The following is a 22,947-nucleotide window of genomic DNA, read 5'->3' as shown; positions in this document are numbered from 1 at the left end:
CTTCCCAATGTGTAGGACTGAGCATTTGCTAGTTGAGATTTGGAGTTGCCATGTGTTAGACCACTCAGAAATAGAGTTCAGGTCTTGTTGAAGAGTTTTACATTGTCGGCGAAGAGGACACAGTTGCTTGTGATGTAATCGCAAAGGTCATTGATGTAGAGAATGAAGAGCGTTGGTCCCAGTACACTACCTTGGGGAACACCACTTTTAACTGGGACGGGGGTGGATATGGTGCTTCCTATTTTGACCACTTGTTGTCTGTTTGACAGGAATGCTGTAATCCAGCTGTGGAGGGATCCTGAGATGCCATAGGATTTGAGTTTTAGGAGTAGTTTGTCGTGGACCACTGAATCAAAGACTTTGCAGAATTCGATATAAATTGCATCTACAGATTTCCCTTGATCTAGATGAGTTGTCCATATATTTTGCAGTGGAGGAGCTGCAGGTTGCAGGATAGTTTTTTTCTGAAACCAAATTGTTTGTTAGAGAGCAAATTATTAGTTTCTAGATGGAGAGTAATTGATTGGTTTATAATTGATTCCATGACTTTGCATGGGATGCAGCATAGTGAAATTGGTCTGTAGTTATTGACAAGAGAGGGGTCTCCTTTTTTGAAGATGGAGATGACCATTGCTTTTAACCATAGCTTAGGAAGTGTGCTGGTTCTGAAGGATTTTTCAAAAATTATGCTTAGTGGTTTAGCTATGGTATAAGAGAGCTTTTTTAGGAAGTAAGCACAAAGACCATCTGGTCCGACTGATAGAGAAGGCTTAAGGTCACATAATGCTTTTTCAACTTGGTCTTCAGTGAAGTCTACTTGGGTTAGGTCATTGAGGGAGTTTGAGGTGCGATTTATGAAATTGGGGGATGAGCCATTGCTGTTAACAAAGACAGAGCCAAAGAAAGAGTTGAGGAGGCTGGCTTTCGATGATTCATCATGGTATTCTTTGTTGTTGGGTCCTTTGAGAGGTGGGATAGGTCTAGAGTCTTTGAGTTTATTGTTGGCAAAGTTGTAGAAAGCTCTATTAGATTTGGTGCGTAGGAGGTTTTCCTCTTGTTTGCTGTAGTAGTTAAGGCATTCTGTTTTTATTTGATTGCGAATGCTTTTATATCGGCTTTTGAAGTTGGAAACTTGTCCTTTTTTGTTTTTCCTCCAGAGAGATTTTTTTTCTTGTTTGTAATTTTCTTATTGAGATGGGGAGGTTATTTTTTTTTTGTTTATGGTACATGTTAGAGGTACATGACATCTGATGATAATTTTCATTTCAAGTAGGAATGTTTTTTTATTATTATTATTATTATTTGTATCCAATTATATAGTTTTCCCCAAACTGTATAGTAGTCCTTATGTTGTTTATTCTGTAATTCATATGTTAATTTACTTAATTTAGCACAGTCTAACATTTTCCTAATCACCATCTCTTCATTTGATATATTTTCTTGTTTCCAAGTTTGTGCGAACACCAACCTTGCTGACGTTAATATGCGGGTTATTAAATAGTAATCTTCTTTGCTATGCTGTCCTCTGATTATTCCCAATAGATACATTTCCGGTTTCATTTCCAATTGATAATTTAATATTTCCTTCAACCAATTTTGAATCCTGGACCAAAATCTTTTTGCTTCCGGACATAACCACCATATGTGATAGTACGTTCCTATGGCAGATTTGCATTTCCAGCACTTATTGCTTATATTTGGATGGATTTTGGCTAGAAAAAAATATTGAACTAATATTTAAGGGAAGGAAATGAACTAATAAAAACAGAATTGTAAAGTATTAAACATTAAGCAATTCAATCTGTATATATACGTATGTTTATATGTCTTGTTTTGTTTGTTTGTATTGTAATCAAAATAAAAATAATAATTTAAAAGTATTTTTTTAAAAAAGGAATGTGTTGTAGTGGTCATCAGTAGTGTAGCATTCAGAGAATAGAGTTTTCCAGTTTAAAGTTGAGAGGTGGGCTTCAATGAGTTCGCAGTTCACTTTTTTGAAATTGAATTTTGGTATTGTATTATTTGGGTGGATCATAGTATGGCTTAGGTTGAGACTGAAGTTTATCATGCTGTGGTCACTATTGGAAAATGGTTCTGTTATTTGTAAGCTATATATTGCACTTTTGCTGTTGCAGAAGATGAGATCCAGACAGTTATCAAGTCTGGTATTGTTAGTTACTAGTTGGTCGAATCCCAGATAGGTGATGGTTCTTGTCTTTCCAGATGGGGGGGGGGTCTCTTTCTTTCCAGCTTATAAAAAAAGACTCTCCTTGGATCACCTTCCTCGCAGCAGGAGGCTTATCCTAGTGGGGTGAAACAAAGACATAAATAATTTTGTTCAGAAATGGGCTCTTTAAAACTATATGAGCCTGCTCTTTCTGGGGATACTAACATCAACTACACAGACAGAAAAGTTGCCAATATTTTCAAGCACCTTGTTGAGCAACTTTAGCCGTGAAAGAGCATCTTGGTTGATAATAAGCTTTTGTCTTTCAAGACTCCCCAGTTGCTCTTTGATGGAATCCTTCTTGAGGAAAAGCAACCAACTTATGATATTCAGATCTGCTGCTACATTTCCACTTTGGTCCAAGTATAGTTTCTCACTGGAAAAATTGCAAAACTCATTCTTCTCCAAAAAGAGATGGAACTAGAAATGAAACAAGCAGGAATTTTGAAAGCAACTTTTAACATCCTAAAAGAGGACCAATTTTAAAGCTATGCCAGTGAAAAAGAAATGTTCACACACACACCTTCACTATTTGCCTAAATAGAAATAGAACTTGGACTTATATACAACTTCACAGTGCTTTTACAGCCCTCTCTAAGTGGCTTATAGAATCAGCATATTGCCCCCAACAATCTAGCTACCCATTTTACCAAGCTCAGAAAGATGGAAGGCTGAGTCAACCTTGAGCTGGTCAGGATCTAACACCTGGCAGTGAGCAGTGAGTTAGCCAGCCATGCTTGCATTGTAACCACTGCACCACTATGGCTAAATGCAAAGACTGAGCAGCCATCAGTCTGAAAAGTTTAATTGGATCCTTGCAGTGAGGAGGGGTTAGGCTAAAAGCTCCCAAGTTTAGCTGAAATTCAGGAATATAAAATTCTATCATGCTGATTACAAACTCATAAGTACAGAAATTTATTTAAAATATATACATTTTAAATAATTTTATAATAGTATTTTTTAATATAATTTTCAAGGTGCCTGCCCTTTAGAGCATAATCTTCTGAACCTAATTTGGCCTCAGCTTGGCCAAACACATTGGTGTTTGGAAGATCAAGTAAGTTGAAATCGTTCCCCTACATGAACATTGCATTTTTGGTCTAAATGAAAACTAGGTTTGATGGATCCTTATCAGGACCACATACCTGCCATGGCTCTAGTTTTGGAGCCTCCAATGTCTCTTTTTCATCCATTTTTCTCCTCCCAGATATTGAGGAATATGCAACACTCAAGACATGTGCCAGAGTCTTAACAACACTGTAAAAATGATGGTCATTTCTTATCTGAATTCTATTCGTTTTCTCTTCCATGTCCAGTGGTGATATCTGGGTACATCGTCTCCGGCCCTTGACAGAAATAACATGCTTTGAAAAAGAACAGCGAAAAGACTGGTCTTCAAATTTGGAATCCATAAAAAGGCTGGCTTGAAAGGCATCATCATTTGGCCATTTTTTTTCCTGAAAAGCAAAGCTCCAAATACTATGGATATATTGGTAAAATGTATGCCTTGTTATTGTCAACTTCTCGAACGTTGTGGTGAGCCAGACTTTCTCTTCAATGGGCCCTGACATACCTTCAACTGTTAAATGGATGTGGCTAATTCTATCCACAAGGGAAAAAAATTCTATGAAGCGAACAAAGACATTGACTTCTTTCCACTTAGACATGGCATTTCTGAGAGGTTCCATAGGTCTAGCCTTTAAGAATTGTTCTGAGATAACAACACAGATTCCATTTCTGACAAGCATAGGAGTGAAAATCCTCATAAAATTCTCTCCCTCCTCTGTGTCTGTTGAAAAGAGACCAATCAAAGTCCATCTGAAATGGAGGAGTAGTTGAACAATTCCTAAGTATTGGAACCCATTTTTGGGCAGCATCTGATGGAAAAATGGAATTTGACTTTTATCACTCAGAGCCTCTGAAACAATTCCATAACTGATCTGAAGAAGAAATAAAGAATGGTGTATTATATTTAGATCTAATCAAGTCCAAAATATAAGCTTTTAACACATCTAGTGTGGTTCTCAGGAACTTATTAGAATAATTTACTGTTATTAACCTTAAGCCATATCAAGATAAAGAACACAAAATGCAGAATATTAGCAAGATTAAATATAATTATTTGCCTAATATGGGGTCTAAGATACTGCTAATAAAATTGATATTCAGATAATAGATGTGCTATTTCTTCTCATCTCTAGAGTACTGCAAATGCAAATCAGTTCATTTTAGAGATTTGCTTAAATGTTCCATATTTAACATTGTGTCCAGCTGCTCAATTCTAAATGTTTAGGCCTCTTCCCCACTGTGGATCTCAATCCCTAGCCATGACAATGGCCATAGTGAAAAGCAGCTCATGAATTCCATAGAAAAGATATTATTGAATCTATTACCCATTCATTACTACCTTGTTATTTTACCAGATAGAGAAGCATACAAACAAACCTGTGGGACTTTGTAGGGGCCTACTAATGTTGACATCTGAATGGAGATGTCATCAAGAGATCCATCAAAAACAGCCATCAGGTTGTCTTTCTTACCACAGCTGTAGTTGGGAACATTGACTTCTCCGGTTGAGAGCATGTCCAGCAAGGCATCTGAAGTTCCAAGTGTGTTCAAATAATTGTCATGGATGTTGTAGCCAAGTGTGAGATTGTGCAAAAGCTGAGAATTCTTGTTGACTTGTTGAATGGCAAAAAGGAAACGTAAGATTCTTATTGGAAAATTAGATGAACTACTGTAAAAAATAATTATGATAACATCATCTATAACAACATCAAATATATTTCCATTTATTCCTCTTTCTCTCCACAAACCCATTCAGCTAAAAGAGTGCAAAACAAGAAGGAAATTATAATGACCCATATCAGTTTAATTTTTATGAGTGTTGAGAAGGTGGGATGAAGACTTAATATTTAAAATATGTCCTTATTTGTAATAGTTTTCATTTTAAATTTGTTTAATGTCCAAGATTCTAAATAATTCAATCCTTAAAATTGAGTCATCAGCACAGAGGACTTATAAGTGATCCAAAAAAGTAATTCCAAAAACAAACCATTCTCTATTCCTACTAGGACCAATGAATATCAATGAATGAGTATAAAAATGGGTTCGGCAGAGGCAACTACGAACTTTTCAATAAGCTATTTGTGATTAATTCAGGATTCTATGAGAGGGGGAAATAATTTGGATTTTGGGGGGCAGAGTTACTTCATCTATAGATTTGTGTCTCTTAAAATTAGAGACATGGAAATCCAAATGATTCAAGACATTATACCTGATCCTACAATTTAGGAGTAACTGAAAGAAAAAGGAAAAGTGTGTTAGGACTGTAAATGGAGAGAAAGTAATTCCATCACACTAAAATGAGAGGCCAGGCGAAATAACGCCTGGACGAAAATTGCCAATGGCGGGAAGCAACTCGGCTCTCCCCATCAGCTGTGGGGCGTTCCCCGCGTTAGCGCGGGAACGCCCCAGAGCAATCAGCGGCCGCTCGGGCATTCTGGGAAAGCCGAGGGGGCGGGGCGTGTGCCCTTTATCAGGGTTTGCTTGCCCCCCCGGCTTCTCTTGCCCCCCGAGCTCGCCGCAGAACGGACAGAGAGGTGACCAGCGAGCCTTTTCTCCTCGACGGAAGGAAGAGACTGAGGACGTTGCCTTTTCGAAGCCCCTGGGATCGATGGCGATCGCCAGGGGCAGCTCAGGTTTGCGGGTGGGCAGGGGGCAACGGCATCCAGCGCCCGGGAACATGCTGTTCGCCGGGCGCCCATCAGGAAGAGGACGTCGCACTTGCGGACGGCTCTCCCCTTCTTCGGCCAGTCTCGGGAGCAGCAGCCCGGGCTTCGGGGCCTGTGGGCCCGCCCGGGCAGGTGATCAAGGGCTCCGGCGGCCCGGCTGGCAACGCGCCAAGGCGTTTCGGTGCCGGGCAGCCAGGGCTAGCGCTGGGGTCCCCACGTGGTTTGTGCTGCCGCCGTCGTCAGAAGTCTTGACTCGCGGCCGGGGGCGGCTGGCTGCGTGCGAGGTCCTTCCTGCGAGCTGCCACCGTTTCGGAACCCCTGGGATCGACGGCGATCGCCCGGGGCAGCTCGGGTTGCAGCGGGGCGGTGGGGGAACATCGGCGGGGACACCCTGCGTCCAGGAATACAGTATAGTCCCCCCACATGGTTGGTGTTTGGCCGCAGAGTCCAGGGGCCTCGAGTGGGGCCGCGCGCGGGGCAGCGCCTGGCTTGATCCACGTGGTGAGCCTTTCACACACACACCCCTTTTTGTTTCCGGCACAGCGCGAGCTAGGTAGGTAGGGTAGAATAATGCATTGAGCATGACAGCTTAGGGGGGAGGTAAGTTTTTCTTGCCTATGGCAGCCCCCCCCCCTTGTGGGGACCAGGCAGACACACATCTCCCCCCCCCCACTCTTGCCGACTTGGGCCCCGTTCCCCTGATGGAGCGGAGGTTTACATGTATGTTGCTTCTGGGTAATAGATTTAGTACATAAATCAGTTCATAACGATAGTGATCTGTAGGAGAATAGTTCCAGCTGCTGGCAGATCTTATCTATTTGGTCTACTGAAGCCCACATTTATTTAAGTCAGTATAGTACTTGAGTTGATTGAGCATAAACTGATTGTATCAAACGATTTAATTTATTTAAACTGGTATGCTTGAAGTGGTTTAGCATAAACTGATTTGTAAAAACAAGTTAATTTATTAAGTCAGTACTGTATAGTGAAATTGATTGAGCTTGAATTAAGTTATTAAAATTTAATCGATTTAAGTCAGTAGATTTTGATTGAGCATAAAATGAATGAATCAAAATGATTTAATTTAAGTTAAGCTAGTATACTTGAATGAATTGATACTAAGAGGAATGAATTAAAATGAGTTAATTTATTGAAACGGTTATATTCGAATTAGTTGAACATAAAATGATTTATTTAAAAAAAAAAAAGAATGATTTAGGTTATTAAGTCAGTGTATGGGAAGGGATTGTGCTTAATGAATTATCAAAATGATTTAATTTATTAAGTTAATGTATTTGAATTGAGTGAGCTTAAAATGAATTAATTTGAAAGTAAACTGATTTACTGGGGGGCACAACACATGGGTTATGATATTACAGCGGGGGTGGTGGGGCAAACTCCCCCCCCCTCTGCCCGCCCCTCCAATTCCACAGGGCAATGTGAACATCCCTTTAAGGCAATTTTTAGCGTACACAAATTTGGAGAAATAAGGCTTCTGTACGCCAGTTAAATAGTGGGGTAGGCCAAACAAGCCACTGGGTTATGAGCATTGGTTAGAACAGGATATATAATTGAGCCATAATGTGGTGGACATGGAAATGGTATGGGGATTAAAATTTCATATTCTGAAACGCTTTTCAGCAGCCCGGTCTCACTACCATTTGATAACAGTTCTTTCATACCCAGTGGATAATGGCACCCTCCTATGGCATTTTCTCACAAGAGGGACAATAACAATCAGGGATAGTAGCCATGAAACCAGGTTAGGTGGTGTTTGAGCAACTGGATCTATGGAAAGACTGCTTTGTCAGTGAGAATGGCTTGTAGTGATCAAAAGACTGTAGCATTATTATAGACCTTGGCCCCCTTTTGTTCATCATAGCTTCAGGGGACTTAGCTGGCTTCTGACAGCAACTTGGCAGTTAAAACCTTGGCTTCTGCTCAGAAGCGGGTTTAGAAGAAACATTGCAACAAATGATGAGGGTTTTTCTGCTACTTGGGAGGCTGTTAATCTTTATTACACTTTTATCAAACATTAGAAATCCTGCACTTCATTTGGAGCAGCGCTGCTGAATATAAAGGATTGGTTTCTGCCTATGTAAGGATCTCCAACCGAGAGCTCTGTGCAGAAATATATCTTGGCCTTTCTTTGAAGCACTGTGGAATAGGGACCTAAGAAGCTGTTTGGCAGACAGGTCTGGCATATGTTTCTTTACCACATTGAAAATGGCAATTAGGTTATTGGGCAGTAAGTAAATATAGCCTCATGCTGCTCCCTTACCCTCAATTTAAAACAAATAATAAATAATTGCTCTCACGCTTTAATAAGGGTTGACAGTGTTAATATAAACTGTTATGGCAGGTGGAACACAGTGAGCTATGTTCTACACCTTACATAGTAAAATTTGCTTATTAAAGCTTTTGTTGAGAATACATACATGTTATCAGGCCGGAGGTTTACTTTGGTATGTTTTCCTCTTCACTTTCAAGTGGCTTAATGGCAATCCTCCTGGTCAAATATGCCCCCCCCCCTTTTTTTTTTTCCTGAGGAATTATCTTTGTTAATTTTATGGCCATACTTAACTAGGGATGTACTGCACTAAGGAATTACTTGGTAACAAGGTTTTTATGTGCTTGCTCCTGGGTATTTTATTATTATTATTATTATTACTATTACTATTATTATTATTATTATTATTATTATTATTTTCATGATGTGCTGGATCCTGGACCAGTTGCGCATGGAAGTCATTATGTCTCCATGAATGGTGCTACTATTATTCTGAATTTTGCCACATTGCCAAATGTAAAGTTATTGTACTGAAGGCTATAACAGTACGGGTGCAGTTGGTAGCAGGCCTTTTTTCTGTACCAACAAAACTGAAAGATACCATTAATACCATAACTACAACCTGCAGATCCCCATGTCATTACCATGCCGAAAGTTGGAAATCTCCTAATTTCTGGTTAATCCCCTTCAGGAGTAAGACGATGAGGAACCGGATCGTGGGGGCAATAGCCTGGCTCTGTTTGAAAAGTGCTATTGCTGACATGTGGCGAGCCGCCATGAGTCTAAGGAGAAGGGCGGCATGAAAAGCGAATAAACAAATAAATAAATTAGTCAGTTATCTCAGCCCCTTTAGTTTGTTCAAAGGAAATGGTGTAGTCACTTACTGGAATGGGGGGCTTGCAAGAATGCTAAGCATCAAGGTCATCTGAATCAAATTCACACTTGAGTTGATTTTAGCTTAATATGAGTTATTAAGCATTATATTAATTGTTTTAGTGAATAATAATTTAGAAAATGTTATTATCATAAACAATATTGAAGTCGTGGTGTCAGCATGGTACCATTGATATTATGGTTATATTGATTAAGTCATGTTGGTAAAGCTAATCCATGCGCTAACGGTAAAGAAAGCATTGGCATGGGCCTTTGCTTATCTTCAGAAATTTCTTGCAATTATTCTACTCCCGGGGCGAGCAGGCAGGGCCACAGAGCATATTGGCTAATCTCCCTGGCATTTTAATGCTGGAAGAAGAGTATTATGATTGCCTGAGAGGAATACAGGAACATGGGTCTGCGACTATGGTGTACAGCTGGCCCATCGGTGGAGGGAAGTGAGACAGCAACAGGAGGCCCAGTCCATTAACAGGGAGTATGTGTGCATGGGCAGGCGGTTGGCAGCCACATGGCATAGGCTGGGGCGCAGGGTACCCAGAATTGGTGAACGGCGCCATCGCTCAAGCAAAGGAGTGCAGGTTGGACCACATGGTTACATGCCATCATGTAGGGGCAACAGGCGGGGCTTAGCTCCCCTAACAAAAGACCTTGGTGTCAAACTATTTGAGGATAGGGGGAATGATCAAGAGATGGTCCAAGGAAAAGGACTCAGATTGGGGAGAAATTAGTAAGCCGCTATACATTGCCCAGTTTCAGGGGCAGCGGGCATTGGATGAGACCCAGATCCTCACCCAACGAGGTGAGTCTGTTTCACACAACAGCCATAAAAATGGCCTTTGGGACATGGTAGGTCTGCAAGGTGCTGTCATGATCGCATAGTAGTGGATCATGCAAGGTTCCCTGGGCCAGCAAACTGATGTTAAATAGCGGCTGCGGCAGCCGCGTTGGTTACACATGGTGGCTGACCAATAACACAGATGGTGGATTGATCACTGGCCTGGTATATCAAACAAGGATATATGCCGGGGTATGATGGACTTAGTGCAAGTAAAGCGATGAAGCCAGGGAAGGGTGCCTTTTAAAATAACAGTTAGGGGCCGTTACAGGAGGATCGGCAAGATATCAGGCGGTATTCCCTCAACAATACTGAATGCAGGTTTCAACAAGTTCTCAGCAAAGTAATGAATCCGGTGGCAGATGGAAGTCAGTGGCTTTCATAAAGTAGATTCAGAGCACCTGAGTACAAGCACTCTTGGGATCGGGTGGCTAACACTGTCTTTGTATCCTTATCGTTTCTCTAGGTCCTGGCCCTGCTCCACTTTGTTACGTGCGAAGTGCGAAGGAGCTGCCCTTCCGTTGCCCACAGTAGTGAACGGCAGCCACAGCATGGCTTGGTGGCTGAACATTGAGCTGCAACATTATCTTCAGGAATGTGGAGGTTGCTGAGTCGCTGGGGCTTCAGCGGAAAGGCTTGAGCTCGGAGGTCTTCGTTTGAGACGGGTCTTTTCCGTTGTGAAAAGTCGGGAGCAGTGATGGGCCGGACCCAGATTGTTGGTGTTGCACACGGGTGGCAACGACCTGGTGGTGGTGAAGGACTTGGCCCAGTGGCGTCAAGTCGTGGCAGTCCCCCGGGGCTTGCAGAGCATATGGAACAGATTGTTGGTCTTGCACACGGGTGGCAACGACCTGGTGTCGGTGAAGGACTTGGCCCAGTGGCGTCAAGTCGTGGCAGTCCCCCGGGGCTTGCAGAGCATATGGAACAGATTGTTGGTCTTGCACACGGGTGGCAACGACCTGGTGTCGGTGAAGGACTTGGCACAGTGATGTCATGTCATGGTGAACCACCGGTCGTACGGGGCCTACGGCCGTGGTGTGTGGTTCTGGTGTATGGTTCTGATACCCCCACATGGAGGGGATGCGGAGTCGCCGTCACACCAACAGCTGTTGACGGGACCAGGTTATGGGTTAACATGGCAGGGGGAGGCAAAGTGATCTGACACACGGGCATGTGTTTTTAAACCCCCCCCTAGCTGTCACTGGGTCAATTTAGGAAGATGTCAGGAGTGGCAATTTTTACACAGACCTGCAGTGGTGCCTGCGTGAGCTGGGGCAGGCTTAGGCGGGGAGCAGGGGGCCAAGATAGAGATCTGACCCCCTGCTGTGGCAGAAACGGGGCGGAAAGGGTATCAGTAGCAACTGTGTGTTCTCCTTTGGGCATCTTTTGTAAGATGATTGGCACCCCCATTGCACAACTCATGCTTCCTCCACGGACAGAGAGGTGTAAAGGGGGTGCCCTTGGGGCTCACCTACGTCATTTCCGGTTCCGGGTCATGCAAGGCGAGCCCTCCCACATGCTGGGCGTGGCTTACTGGTCGGGAGTAGGCGGAGCATGCCTCACCCTGACCAGGCATGGAGTAACGCCCATTTGAGTTGCCCAAGTATGTTGTGTTCAGGAAACTCCGCCCCATTTAGCGACCCCTGCAGGTCTTTCTGTTAATATTTAATAAAGTGACCCATTTTACCCAGCTTGGTGTCCGAGTGTTCATTTCCCGTCCAAGGCAATGACTTACGAGGGAGATTGTGTATCAGGAGTTGTGTTGAAAGACAGCAATATATGTGATATTACTGTGGCAAAGGAGACTATACCAATGAGGTGGTCTCCTGGTCTGTAATAGCTCCGTAGTTTTTCCCCCTCATTCTCCCTCAAACTCAGCAGACACTTCATTCTCAGCTTCCCAGAGACTGGCTGGGACATCAGCAGAAGCAGAAGCAGAAGGAGGAGATCCATAATTCATGGGGCTGAATCAATCCCCTTCCTATTTCTAAGGAAGAACAAGATAATCTGAACACTTCAAAACACCCTCACAAAATGGAAATGAGAGTGACTTTGTTGACTGAAAGATAAACACAACTTCACCTGGAAAGGAGTGAAAGGAAAGGTACATTCAAGAAGCACAGTCCCCGAATGTCCCAAAAATTTGTGTCACACAGAGTGTGACCTGAGACATTTATACTTTTCTGATGCAAGATCCTTTTCAAGTTGCTTCAGTCTGATGTTTACATCAAAGGCAATCACTGGAAGAATATCAGGAGAGATTTCACAGATCAGAATTTTAATAATTATTGTAAGAAGCAACATCTCCTCTGGGGATCCTGAACTACTTCTGGGCCTCCATGTGCAGAGGAGAAAATGGAGAAAGGCATAGTGAAAAATCATACATATACCCCTAGAGGGCATTGGTCTGAAGTGGTTGTGGCCCTTGCCTTCTGGACATCTCTAGAAAGTGATGCTGAAGAAAGATAGTTCAACACTAAGGAAATTGGGTGTTGTCCTTCAGTGTACTTTCTTGTCTTCCTGGGGAAGGTCACCCAGAACTATATAGTTTGGCGCCACCTTAGATTGATGACAATTAATTCTAGTGCTGCCTGTCTTCTGATGCTCAGGAAGAAATCTATAACCTTGAACGCTGCCTAATGTTAAGAATAGGATCTGTTTGTAATTTCCTTTTCTATTAGATCTCCTATCTCCTATCTCTTCTATTAGATAGATAGATAGATAGATAGATACATAGATAGATACATAGATACATAGATACATAGATACATAGACAGACAGACAGAAAATAAATAAACATAAACATAACAAACATAACATAAAAATAAAAATAAAAATAAAAATAAAAATAAAAATAAAAATAAAAATAAAAATAAAAATAAAAATAAAAATAAAAATAAAAATAAAAATAAAAATAAAAATAAAAATAAAAATAAAAATAAAAATAAAAATAAAAATAAAAATAAAAATAAAAATAAAAATAAAAATAAAAATAAAAATAAAAATAAAAATAAAAATAAAAATAAAAATAAAAATAAAAATAAAAATAAAAATAAAAATAAAAATAAAAATAAAAATAAAAATAAAAATAAAAATAAAAATAAAAATAAAAATAAAAATAAAAATAAAAATAAAAATAAAAATAAAAATAAAAATAAAAATAAAAATAAAAATAAAAATAAAAATAAAAATAAAAATAAAAATAAAAATAAAAATAAAAATAAAAATAAAAATAAAAATAAAAATAAAAATAAAAATAAAAATAAAAATAAAAATAAAAATAAAAATAAAAATAAAAATAAAAATAAAAATAAAAATAAAAATAAAAATAAAAATAAAAATAAAAATAAAAATAAAAATAAAAATAAAAATAAAAATAAAAATAAAAATAAAAATAAAAATAAAAATAAAAATAAAAATAAAAATAAAAATAAAAATAAAAATAAAAATAAAAATAAAAATAAAAATAAAAATAAATAAAAGCGAGAGAGAGAGAGAAAGAAAGAAAGAGGGAGACATAGATAGGGAGAGAGAAAGGAAGAGGGAGAGATAGAAAGGGAGTGAGAGAGAGAAAGCAAGAGAGAGAGAGAGAGAAAGAGAGTGAGAGAGAAAGAAAGAGAGAGAGAGAAAAGGAGGGGAAGGAAGAGAGAGAGAGAGAAAGAGAATACTCGGCAAGGAGTTGGGGACTTGCTCCACTTCGCCTCCTCCTCCTCCCCCAGGGTACCTTAAGAAAACCACAGGGTTTTTTTTATAGTCCAGCCCTCCAACAGTCTGAGGGACAGTCTTCAGCAAAGCCTTTGATACAGTTCCATATAAAGAGCTGATAGATAAATTAGTGAAGATTGGACTTAATCCATAGGGGAAGGTTTGGTAGGGAAGGTTTGCCTATTTGCCGATGACTTTAAAGTGTGCAATAGGGTTGATATTCCTGGAGGTGTCTGTAATATGGCAAATTATTTAGCTTTACTAGATAAATGGTCAAAGCAATGGAAACTGCAGTTTAATGTTTCCAAATGCGAAATAATGCACTTGGGGAAAAGGAATCCTCGATCTCAGTATTGTATTGGCAGTTCTGTGTTAGTAAAAACTTCAGAAGAGAAGGATTTGGGGGTAGTGATTTCTGACAGTCTCAAAATGGGTGAACAGTGTGGTCAGGCAGTAGGAAAAGCAAGTAGAATGCTTGGCTGCATAACTAGAGGTATAACAAGCAGGAAGAGGGAGATTGTGATCCCGCTATATAGAGCGCTGGTGAGACCACATTTGGAATACTGTGTTGGGTTTTGGAGACTTCACCTACAAAAAGATATTGATAAAATTGAACGGGTCCAAAGACGGGCTATAAGAATGGTGGAAGGTCTTAAGCATAAAACGTATCAGGAAAGACTTAATGAACTCAATCTGTATAGTCTGGAGGACAGAAGAAAAAGGGGGGACATAATAGAAACATTTAAATATGTTAAAGGGTTAAATAAGGTTCAGGAGGGAAGTGTTTTTAATAGGAAAATGAACATAAGGACAATGGGACACAATCTGAGGTTAGTTGGGGGAAAGATCAAAAGCAACATGAGAAAATATTATTTTACTGAAAGAGTAGTAGATGCTTGGAACAAACTTCCAGCAGACGTGGTTGGTCAATCCACAGTAACTGAATTTAAACATGACTGGGATAAACATATATCCAGCCTAAGATAAAATACAGAAAATAGTATAAGGGCAGACTAGATGGACCAGGAGGGCTTTTTCTGCCGTCAATATTCTATGTTTCTATGTTTCTATGACAGTGGACTGGCCCCCTTTGTAAAACGTTTGGGGACCCCTGCTCTGGAGGTTCTGAAGGCTCTGGCTGAATCTTTGCCTCTGGCACCGAGTCCTCTCTAGCCTCTTCACTGTCTGACTCTGGTACCAGCTGAATAGGCACTGGCAGGCCACAACAATAAAATAATGCTTTGTGAAACTGATTTAAAGACTGAGATTAATTACAAAGAATATCTGGTGTGGGAAAAATAGGTCTTATTTGCTAATCAATTGAAAAACAAAACCTTGAAAGTTGATTACCAGAACACAAGATGGCTACTTTAAAGGAATTGTGGGGTTAAGTGCTTGTCAGGAAATTTCTCTTTAGTTCGAAGTTGCTTATCTCCTTGATTAGTTTCCACCCATTGCTTCTTATTCTACCCTCAGGTGCTTTGGAGAATAGTTTGACTCCCTCTTCTGTGCAGCAACACCTGAAATATTGGAACACTACTATCATGTCTCCCCATGTCCTTCTTTTCAATAAACTAGGCATATCTAGTTCCTGCAACCATTATTCATATGTTTTGGCCTCCAGTCCCCTAGACATATTTGTTGCTTTTCTTTGCACTCTTTCCAGACTCTCAACATCCCTTTTGCATCATGGCAACCAAAACTGAATGCAATATTCCAAGTATGGGCTTACCAAGAAATTATAAAGTGGTATTAATGCTCCACGTGATCTTGATTACATCCCTCTGTTTACACAACCTAGAATTGTGTTGGCATTTTTGGCAGCTGCTGCACACTGCTGGCTCATATTAAATGATTGTCCACTAGGACTCCAATATCCCTCTCACAGTTACTACTGTTGAGCAAGGTACTACATATACTGTACCTGTGCATTTTGTTTTTCTTGCCTAAATGTAGAACCTTACTTTTTTCACCATTACATTTTATTTTGTTAGATAGCACCTAATATTCAAGTCCCTCAAGATCAGTGGTTCTCAACCTTGGGGTCAGGACCCCTTTGGGGGTCGAACAACCATTTCACAGGGGTCACCTAAGACCATGGGAAAAGACAAATTTCCAATGGTGTTAGCAACTAAAGCTTCTATTCTGGCATCTCAGAACATATTTTTACAATCCAACCAATCAGGCGTTTACAGGGGGGTTTCCCTCTGACCTCTTGCCAATCAGTTTAAAGATCTGTTGGAATAATTGGCGCTAAACATATAGTTGGGGGTCACCACAAGATGAGGAACTGTATTAAGGGGTCACGGCATTAGAAAGGTTGAGAACCACTGCTCAAGATCCTTCTGTATCTTGAACCTGTCTTCTGGAGTGTTGGCTATTCCTGCAAGTTTGGTGCAAATTTGATGTTCATCATCTATCCCCTTGTCCAAGTCATTGATGAAGATGTTGAAGAGTACTGAGCCTAAATCAGAGCCTTGGGGCACTCCACTGCATATCCTTCCCTATCTACTCACTCTTTGTTTTCTTTTGTTCTGTTCAATTACATCATCATTTCAGACTACAGTTGAAGTGTAGATTTGTGGTATGATATTGATGATATTCTGTTTCTGTGAATTTCTGTGGATCTATAGTAAGGTGACCAGATTTTAACATTGGTAAAGCAGGACACCATTGCTGGGGGGGGGGGTGTCTTGATTAAAAATTTGGTCTATGAAATAAATAAATAAATTAGTTACCTAAATTATCTGAGACAAGGGGAGCGTGTATATGTTCTCTGGGCTGGCTCATCGTCCTTCCGTTCATGCTAATATTCCTTCTTTCATTCATTCATTCTTTTGTTTCCCTCTTTTCCATCTCTCATTCTCTCCCTCCATCATTTTCTCATTTTTCTTTTTCTCCCCTTTTCTCTCCCCCCCCTCTCCCATTTTCTTTCTTTCTATCTTTCCCTCTTCCTTCCTCTGTCTTTTTTCTCTTTCTCTCTGTCTCTCCCTCCTTCCCTCCCTCTCGCCCTCTTTCTCTCCCTCCCTCCCTTCCTCTCTCTTTTCTCTCTCTCTCTTCCTTCCTCCCACTCTTTCTCTTTCTCTCTCTTCCTCCTTCCCTGCCTCCATTTCTCTCTATTTCTTTCTTTCTTTCTCTCTTCCTTCCTCTCTCTTTTTCTTTTTGTCTCTCTCTCCTCCTCCCTCTCTTTTTCTCTCTCTCTCCCCCTCCTTCGCTCCCTCTCGCTCTTTTTCTTTTTCTCCCTCTCTTTCTCTCTCTTTTCTCCCTCTTCCTTCTTCCATCTCTTTTTCCCCTCTACCTCATTCCCTCCCCCTCTCTCTTTCTTTCTCTCTCTCTTCCTCCTTCCCTCCCTCCATTATTCTCATTTTTTCTTTCTTTCTTTTTTCTTTCTCGCCCTACCATGCACTCTCTTTTTCTCTTTCTTTCTCTCTTTTCCTCCATCTTTCTCTTTCTCTCACTCTCTCTCCATCCTTCCCTCACTCTCACTCTCTTTCTCTCTCCCTCCATTTCTCTCTCTTTCTCTCTCTCTCTTTCTTTCTTTCTTTCATCTTTCTCTCTCTCTCTTGTCCTTCCTTCCTCTCTCTTTTTTCCTCTCCTTTTCTCTCTCTCTTCCTCCCTCCCTCTCTCTTTCTCTTTCTTTCTCTCTCTTCCTCCTTCCCTCCCTCCCTCCCTCTTGCTCTCTTTCTTTATATCTCTCTCTTCCTCCCTCCCTCCATTTCTCTCTATTTCTCTCTCTCTTTCTTTCTTTCTCTCATCCTTCCTTCCTCTCTCTTTTTTCCTCCCCTTTTCTCTCTATCTCTCTTCCTTCCTTCCTCCCTCTCTCTTTCTCTTTCTTTCTGTCTCCCTCCCTCCTTTCATCTCTCTCGCTCTCTTTCTTCCTCTCTCCGAAAGGGCAGGAGCTTCCCCGGTCATTGCCAAGTTGCTTTCTCCTGCCAGTGTGCCAGGCTTTGCCTTTGGAGTCTTCCACGGGCCAGTTCCAAACCTCAGCTAGACAGGCAATCAAGCACCACATGGCCTTCTTCCTTTCTTCCTTCTGTCCTTCCTTCCTTTTCTTTTTCCTTCCTTCCTTCCTTCCATCCTTCCTTGTCCTCTCTCCCTCCCTCCCATCTCCTTCCCTCCTTCTGTCCTCTCTCTCTCCCTCCTATCTCCTTCCTTCCTTCCTTGTTTCCTTCCTTCCCTCCTTCCTTCTGTCCTCCCTCGCATCTCCTTCCTTCCTTCCCCCCTCCCTCCCCCATCTGTTTTGCAGATCCAGCAAAGCCAAACTCCTGACCTGCACATTTCCAGGGCACTTGCCAAAGTTCTGGCTGGCCCCTCACTGAGGACTCCCTGTGGGTGATCTCTGCTCGCCCCCTCCCACCACCCTTTTCCCAAGGCTCCAGGCAGTGATGGTCAGGGGTGGAGAGGGCCGTGCTGAGCCTGGCTGAGGGGTGGGCCCTGTGCACTCGAGCAAGGTGGCATTTGGCAGTCAGCGGGCTGAGCCGAAGTCGGTGTGGGAATGCAAGTGTGAGAAAGTCAGAGAGGAGAAAGTGCTCCAGGCATCTGCACTCACTCTCTGCTGGCTGAAGCTGGTCAAAGCAAAACAGCCAGCTGAGCACCTGGATCGTGCAGCTTTTGGGTGGGGAGAAATGGTACCCAGCTCCACTGCGCAGCATTGGAAAATGCTTCATGGCAATTCGTTGTTGGGTGCGCAGGGGGTGGGGGAAGAGGAAGGGAGGGTAGAGAGAAGGCCAGGGACTAGCCACATGGCTGCCAAAAACAAATTGGGACTTTTAAAAAATACTGCAGGATGCAGGACAAATTATTTAAAAGTGGGACTGTCCCACCAAAAGCGGGACGTCTGATCACCTTAATCTATCGAGTGGTTCTGCTATCCTCTGATATGTCCCAAAGGTGCTTTTTTCAAGAGGTAACTGGACTGCCTTTTTTTTTCATGAAGACATTTCACTTCTCATCTGACTGAATGGTGGGGAATGGAAGGATTTATACTTCTTGCAGACAGCTGGTCACTTACATTCTTTTAAAGAGTCATTGAGACTACGTGGAGGTTTATCTGTGTCCATGGGGTCATCTACGTAGTACAAATGGGTGTGCAGCCTTCCAAGAACTGCTGAAAGGACTGCACTGTGGACTGGAGATAGATGATATCCCATTCTGGGAAGTGTTATGTACTCTGCAGATGCATTATGTTAATATAATTATCTCATTTCTTATCTTGTCCTTCTCAAATTTCATGACAATTTGAATTAATAATTCATTAATTTTACACTTTGATGATTATCTTGAGTTAGTTAGATTCTTTGTATATTTATTTCTTTTCATTTTAAATAACTTTAATTGTCAAGATAAGCACACGAACTCAGTAATAACTGCAATAAATAATTAAATGTGATGAGCCTAAGAAACTACTTCATGATCAGATACCAACTTTTATCATTAAATGTCCCTTAGTATTTAGATCTGGTCTCAGGATAATAATGTAACACTTGGGGAAGAAGATGCAGCCCAACAGGCCAGCACCAGAAGCCAAGATGGAGAAAACCTGCACAGCCACCATGTATTTCCCTTTGGTGCTCAAATAAGTGGGCAAAAAGGAGCTCCAGATGCTGCAGAAGACCAGCATGCTGAAAGTGATCAGTTTGGCTTCATTGAATGCCCCAGGCAGGTTCCTGGCCAGGAAAGCTACTGTGAAGCAAATGGCAGCAAGGAAAGCCATGTAGCTGAGAACAACATAAAACATGGTGACAGAGCCTTCATTGCACTGAAGTATGATCTCTCCAGGCTGGGAGTGCACGTCAGAGTCAGGAAATGGAGGAGAAACTCCAAGCCAGATTGCACAAATCACAATTTTTCCAGCAGAAACAAAAAGAATGATGGAGTTGGCTAAGCTCTTCCCCAACCATCTCCTCGCCCTGTTCCCTGGTTTAGTGGCCAGGAAAGCCAATACTACCATGACTGTTTGGGCTAGCACACAAGACACAGCTACTGAGAAGATGATGCTGAACACTGTTTGTCGGAGAAGGCAGGTGGCTTTCCTTGGTCAGCCAATGAAGAAAAAGGAGGACAAGAAGCAAAGCAAGAGGGAAACCAGGAGAATGTAGGACAGTTCACGGTTGTTAGCTTTGACAATGGGAGTTTCTAGGTATTTAAAGAATATGACTAAAACAAAGCCTGTAGTTAGAAACAAGAGTACAGCAAAGGAGACCAGGATGATGCCCAGATGTTCCTCATAGGACAGGAAAGTTATTCTTTTGGAGATACACTGGATTCTGTCATCAGTTGGATATTTATCATCTGGGCACTTAGTGCATTTTTCAGTATCTGAGAAAACAGTAAGTAATATTATTTTTATTGTCTCCCCTTTCACGTTTAAAGAAAGGTCCTTTTGGTATGACAGCTGATACTGAGAGGCAAGAAAGCATAGTAATTGCTAATCTGAAATATAGATATAAACATAAAAAGATATAATTCTTTTCTGGTTGCCCATCTTAAACCAGTAAGTAGCTTACAGTCTAGTTTTTTTAAAGACACAATATATATGACTACTTTGTTGTAATCATTTTATCCCAATGTCTAGAAAAATAATCTCCAGCAGTTTAGGAGTGGTCTACTGCATTTAAATGGTGGGGGGTTGTCCAATAGGGCAGGGGCTGAAACCAAAAAAGGATCCACATGGTGGCAATATTTTGAGGATCCACATGGTGACAATATTTTAGGGAACATAGCTACATATATTTTATGCCTGTATATTTGATTTTACTGTCTTCAAAACAGTGTCCTTTATTGTCCAAATGCAGATGGATTGCTGAATTTTGAATCCTGACAGCTTTATTCTCCTAGGCTGCGCCATGCATTTGTGGAGTGATTGTTTTGTTTCTGCAAAGTATAGGTTTGTACGTGTCTCACTGCATTGTACTGCTTATATACTACAGTGCTCAGTTTGTACCTGGGTGTCTTATCTTTGGAGTAAATAAGTTTCTTGGGAACCCTGAAGCCTCTAACATGGGCTTTTATGTGTCTAAGTTACACTTTTTGTAACTAGCCCTTCTACCTTAGCATATTTTGGGGTTTAAAGCAAGTGTGAAATCCAGCAGATTCTAGCATGTTTTAGAAAACTGGTAGCAGAAAGTTTGAGTAGTTTGGAAAATTGGCAAATACCACCTCTGGCTAGCCCGAGAGCGGGGTGGGAATGGAGATTTTTGCAATATTCTTCTCCCAGGAGGGGGGAGGGAATGGAGATTTTGCAGTATCCTTCTCCTGCCATGCCCACCAAGCTATGCTCACCAACTCACATCAGGGCTTCCTTGATGTGTTTTAGTTCTTTTTCTTTTCCCTCTTTGCTAGTAGGCAAACCTTCACTCCGGTGCTTTAGGGTTGTGATAACTCCCATTCTGTGCTCAAATTGGTGATCAGAATCAAAATGTAAATATTGATCACTGTATGTGGGTTTTCTGTAAATTTCAATGTTAAGTATTTTGTTTTCTTTTGTTCCTTGAACCCAAACAGTCTGGTCCTCCCAAATAGATCTTTCTGTTATGTGGCTTTACAATCTTAATAAATATTGACTGACTGACTGATTGGTATATTTTTTTGGTCTGTAAGATAAAATTAGTTTGGATGAGCAAAACCCATTGACCTTAAACCAATACTCAAGTTTCATAGAATTTAGATGGTAAACATGGAAGGAAACTTCCAAGCTGACAAGTAGATACAATACTTCCTTTAGCAGAATTCATTTTGTCCAATCCACTACTTTCTTCTATCTCTTCATGCCTTATTCTCCAGGATCTTATTCCTTATTATTTATTCCTTATTTATGGAATAAATTGGACATATTCAAAACAGGAATGAAAAATATAATAGTCAAGTTCTTTTAACACGCACATTGATTTGGTTGAAGTTCTGGTTGAATCCAATGCTCTTTTCTCTGGTGTCACTCAACTTCCTGTGTGGAGATTGTCCCCTCTGGACAAGGAATGCAAACATAGCAGCAGATTGGTTCTTCTTTCCAAGTCCGCTTTACAAATCCAGGGTGACAATTGTTCACACATTTGGACTGAGGCAGAGACTAGGCAGAAAAACAAAATGCATTCCAAAATATCTGCCAAATTTGTATTTATTAAGTTGATTAAAATTAAAAGAAATTGTCCTTAAGATATAAATGTTTGAGCAGTACATTAGGAAAGGTTTCTTCTGGACTATATAATTATTTCAAACCCACTCCGCTTAGAAAATAATCCACACACTTGTCCCAGTTAAAATATATCTTCAATGCATTGCCACACTGGTGAAATAAGACTAAAGATTACTGCCTAGTTCCTAGAATTATAATGAGTTGAAATCATGAGTACAAGTCATTTTAAAAGGGTAAGCCAGGCATCTTTTGCTGCAGCGTATGGGACATGAATTTGAACCATGTGTGGGAAAGGGATATTTCTAAGGTCCAGTTAGGTATTCAAGGCAAGGTCCTTTTGTTGAAGAATTGCAGTTTCGTTGTTAGTTACCGCTTGTGTCCAACTCTTTGAGCCCCAAAGAATCATAACCCAGAACGCCCTGTTCTCCAGTACCTCCCCAAATTAGAACTACAGTTAGATAACATGGAAAAACAGACACATATTTATTTATGACTTATTGAGAATTCTATGTTTTAGTGGGAAACTTAAGGCAGCTGACAATCAAGAGAAGCAATTGCCTTCAAGGGGTTTGTAGATAGCTTAGAATCCAGAGAACATATCTAAGTAGCATTTCATTACAAACTGACCATCATTATTTCAATTGTCAAAAAGGACTTTTGCCCCCCAGAGGTGGAGTAAAGACGCTGAGACATATATTGTGGATTAACGGTCATTTATTAATTATCATAAATTTAAATGACTTTAAATAAATTTAAATATGTAACTTTGAATATTTAATTCAAAACAGACTAAGGACCTGCAGAGGCAAACTAACGGGGCGGAAATTCCTACCATAACATTCCTTGGCAACATTGGGCAATGAACTCCTTGCTGAACCAGGTGGAGGTACCACCTTCACCTGGATCAAACCACGCCCCACGTGTGGGAGGAATTCACCCTCCAATCCCCGGGGGAGATTGGATCCGGTGATTCCCATGGACATCCTCTCTCCAATCCCCGACGTTGCTCAAACCTCTAGTTCCTGGAGAGAGGCGGTCCATCACCCTTAAAGAATGCCCGAAAGGAGCATACGCAGTTGCTTCTAATTGCCCATTTCCGCCCCCAACCTGCCAAACCCCAGTGACCAAAGT

The 22,947-nt window shown here is 40.9% G+C and overlaps 1 protein-coding gene across 1 annotated transcript in view; it reads right to left on the bottom strand.

The window, feature by feature from the left end:
• LOC139159319 (vomeronasal type-2 receptor 26-like) overlaps nt 1-18,745 on the bottom strand; it is a 28,527-nt gene extending 9,782 nt beyond the window's left edge. Inside the window, exons 1-6 of the mRNA XM_070736642.1 lie at nt 18,697-18,745; nt 12,160-12,220; nt 8,896-9,033; nt 4,673-4,964; nt 3,373-4,167; nt 2,435-2,647 (exon numbers count right to left, since the gene is read on the bottom strand). Coding sequence (XP_070592743.1) covers nt 2,435-2,647; nt 3,373-4,167; nt 4,673-4,964; nt 8,896-9,033; nt 12,160-12,220; nt 18,697-18,745 — 1,548 coding nt within the window. The remainder of the gene's footprint in view (nt 1-2,434; nt 2,648-3,372; nt 4,168-4,672; nt 4,965-8,895; nt 9,034-12,159; nt 12,221-18,696) is intronic.
• Nucleotides 18,746-22,947: the final 4,202 nt, after the last annotated feature.

The sequence above is a fragment of the Erythrolamprus reginae genome, chromosome 2 (assembly GCF_031021105.1).
Source record: "Erythrolamprus reginae isolate rEryReg1 chromosome 2, rEryReg1.hap1, whole genome shotgun sequence".
Classification (NCBI taxonomy): domain Eukaryota; kingdom Metazoa; phylum Chordata; class Lepidosauria; order Squamata; family Dipsadidae; genus Erythrolamprus; species Erythrolamprus reginae.
Note: the sequence above shows the minus strand (reverse complement) of the source record. Positions and strands in the feature narration are given on the sequence as shown.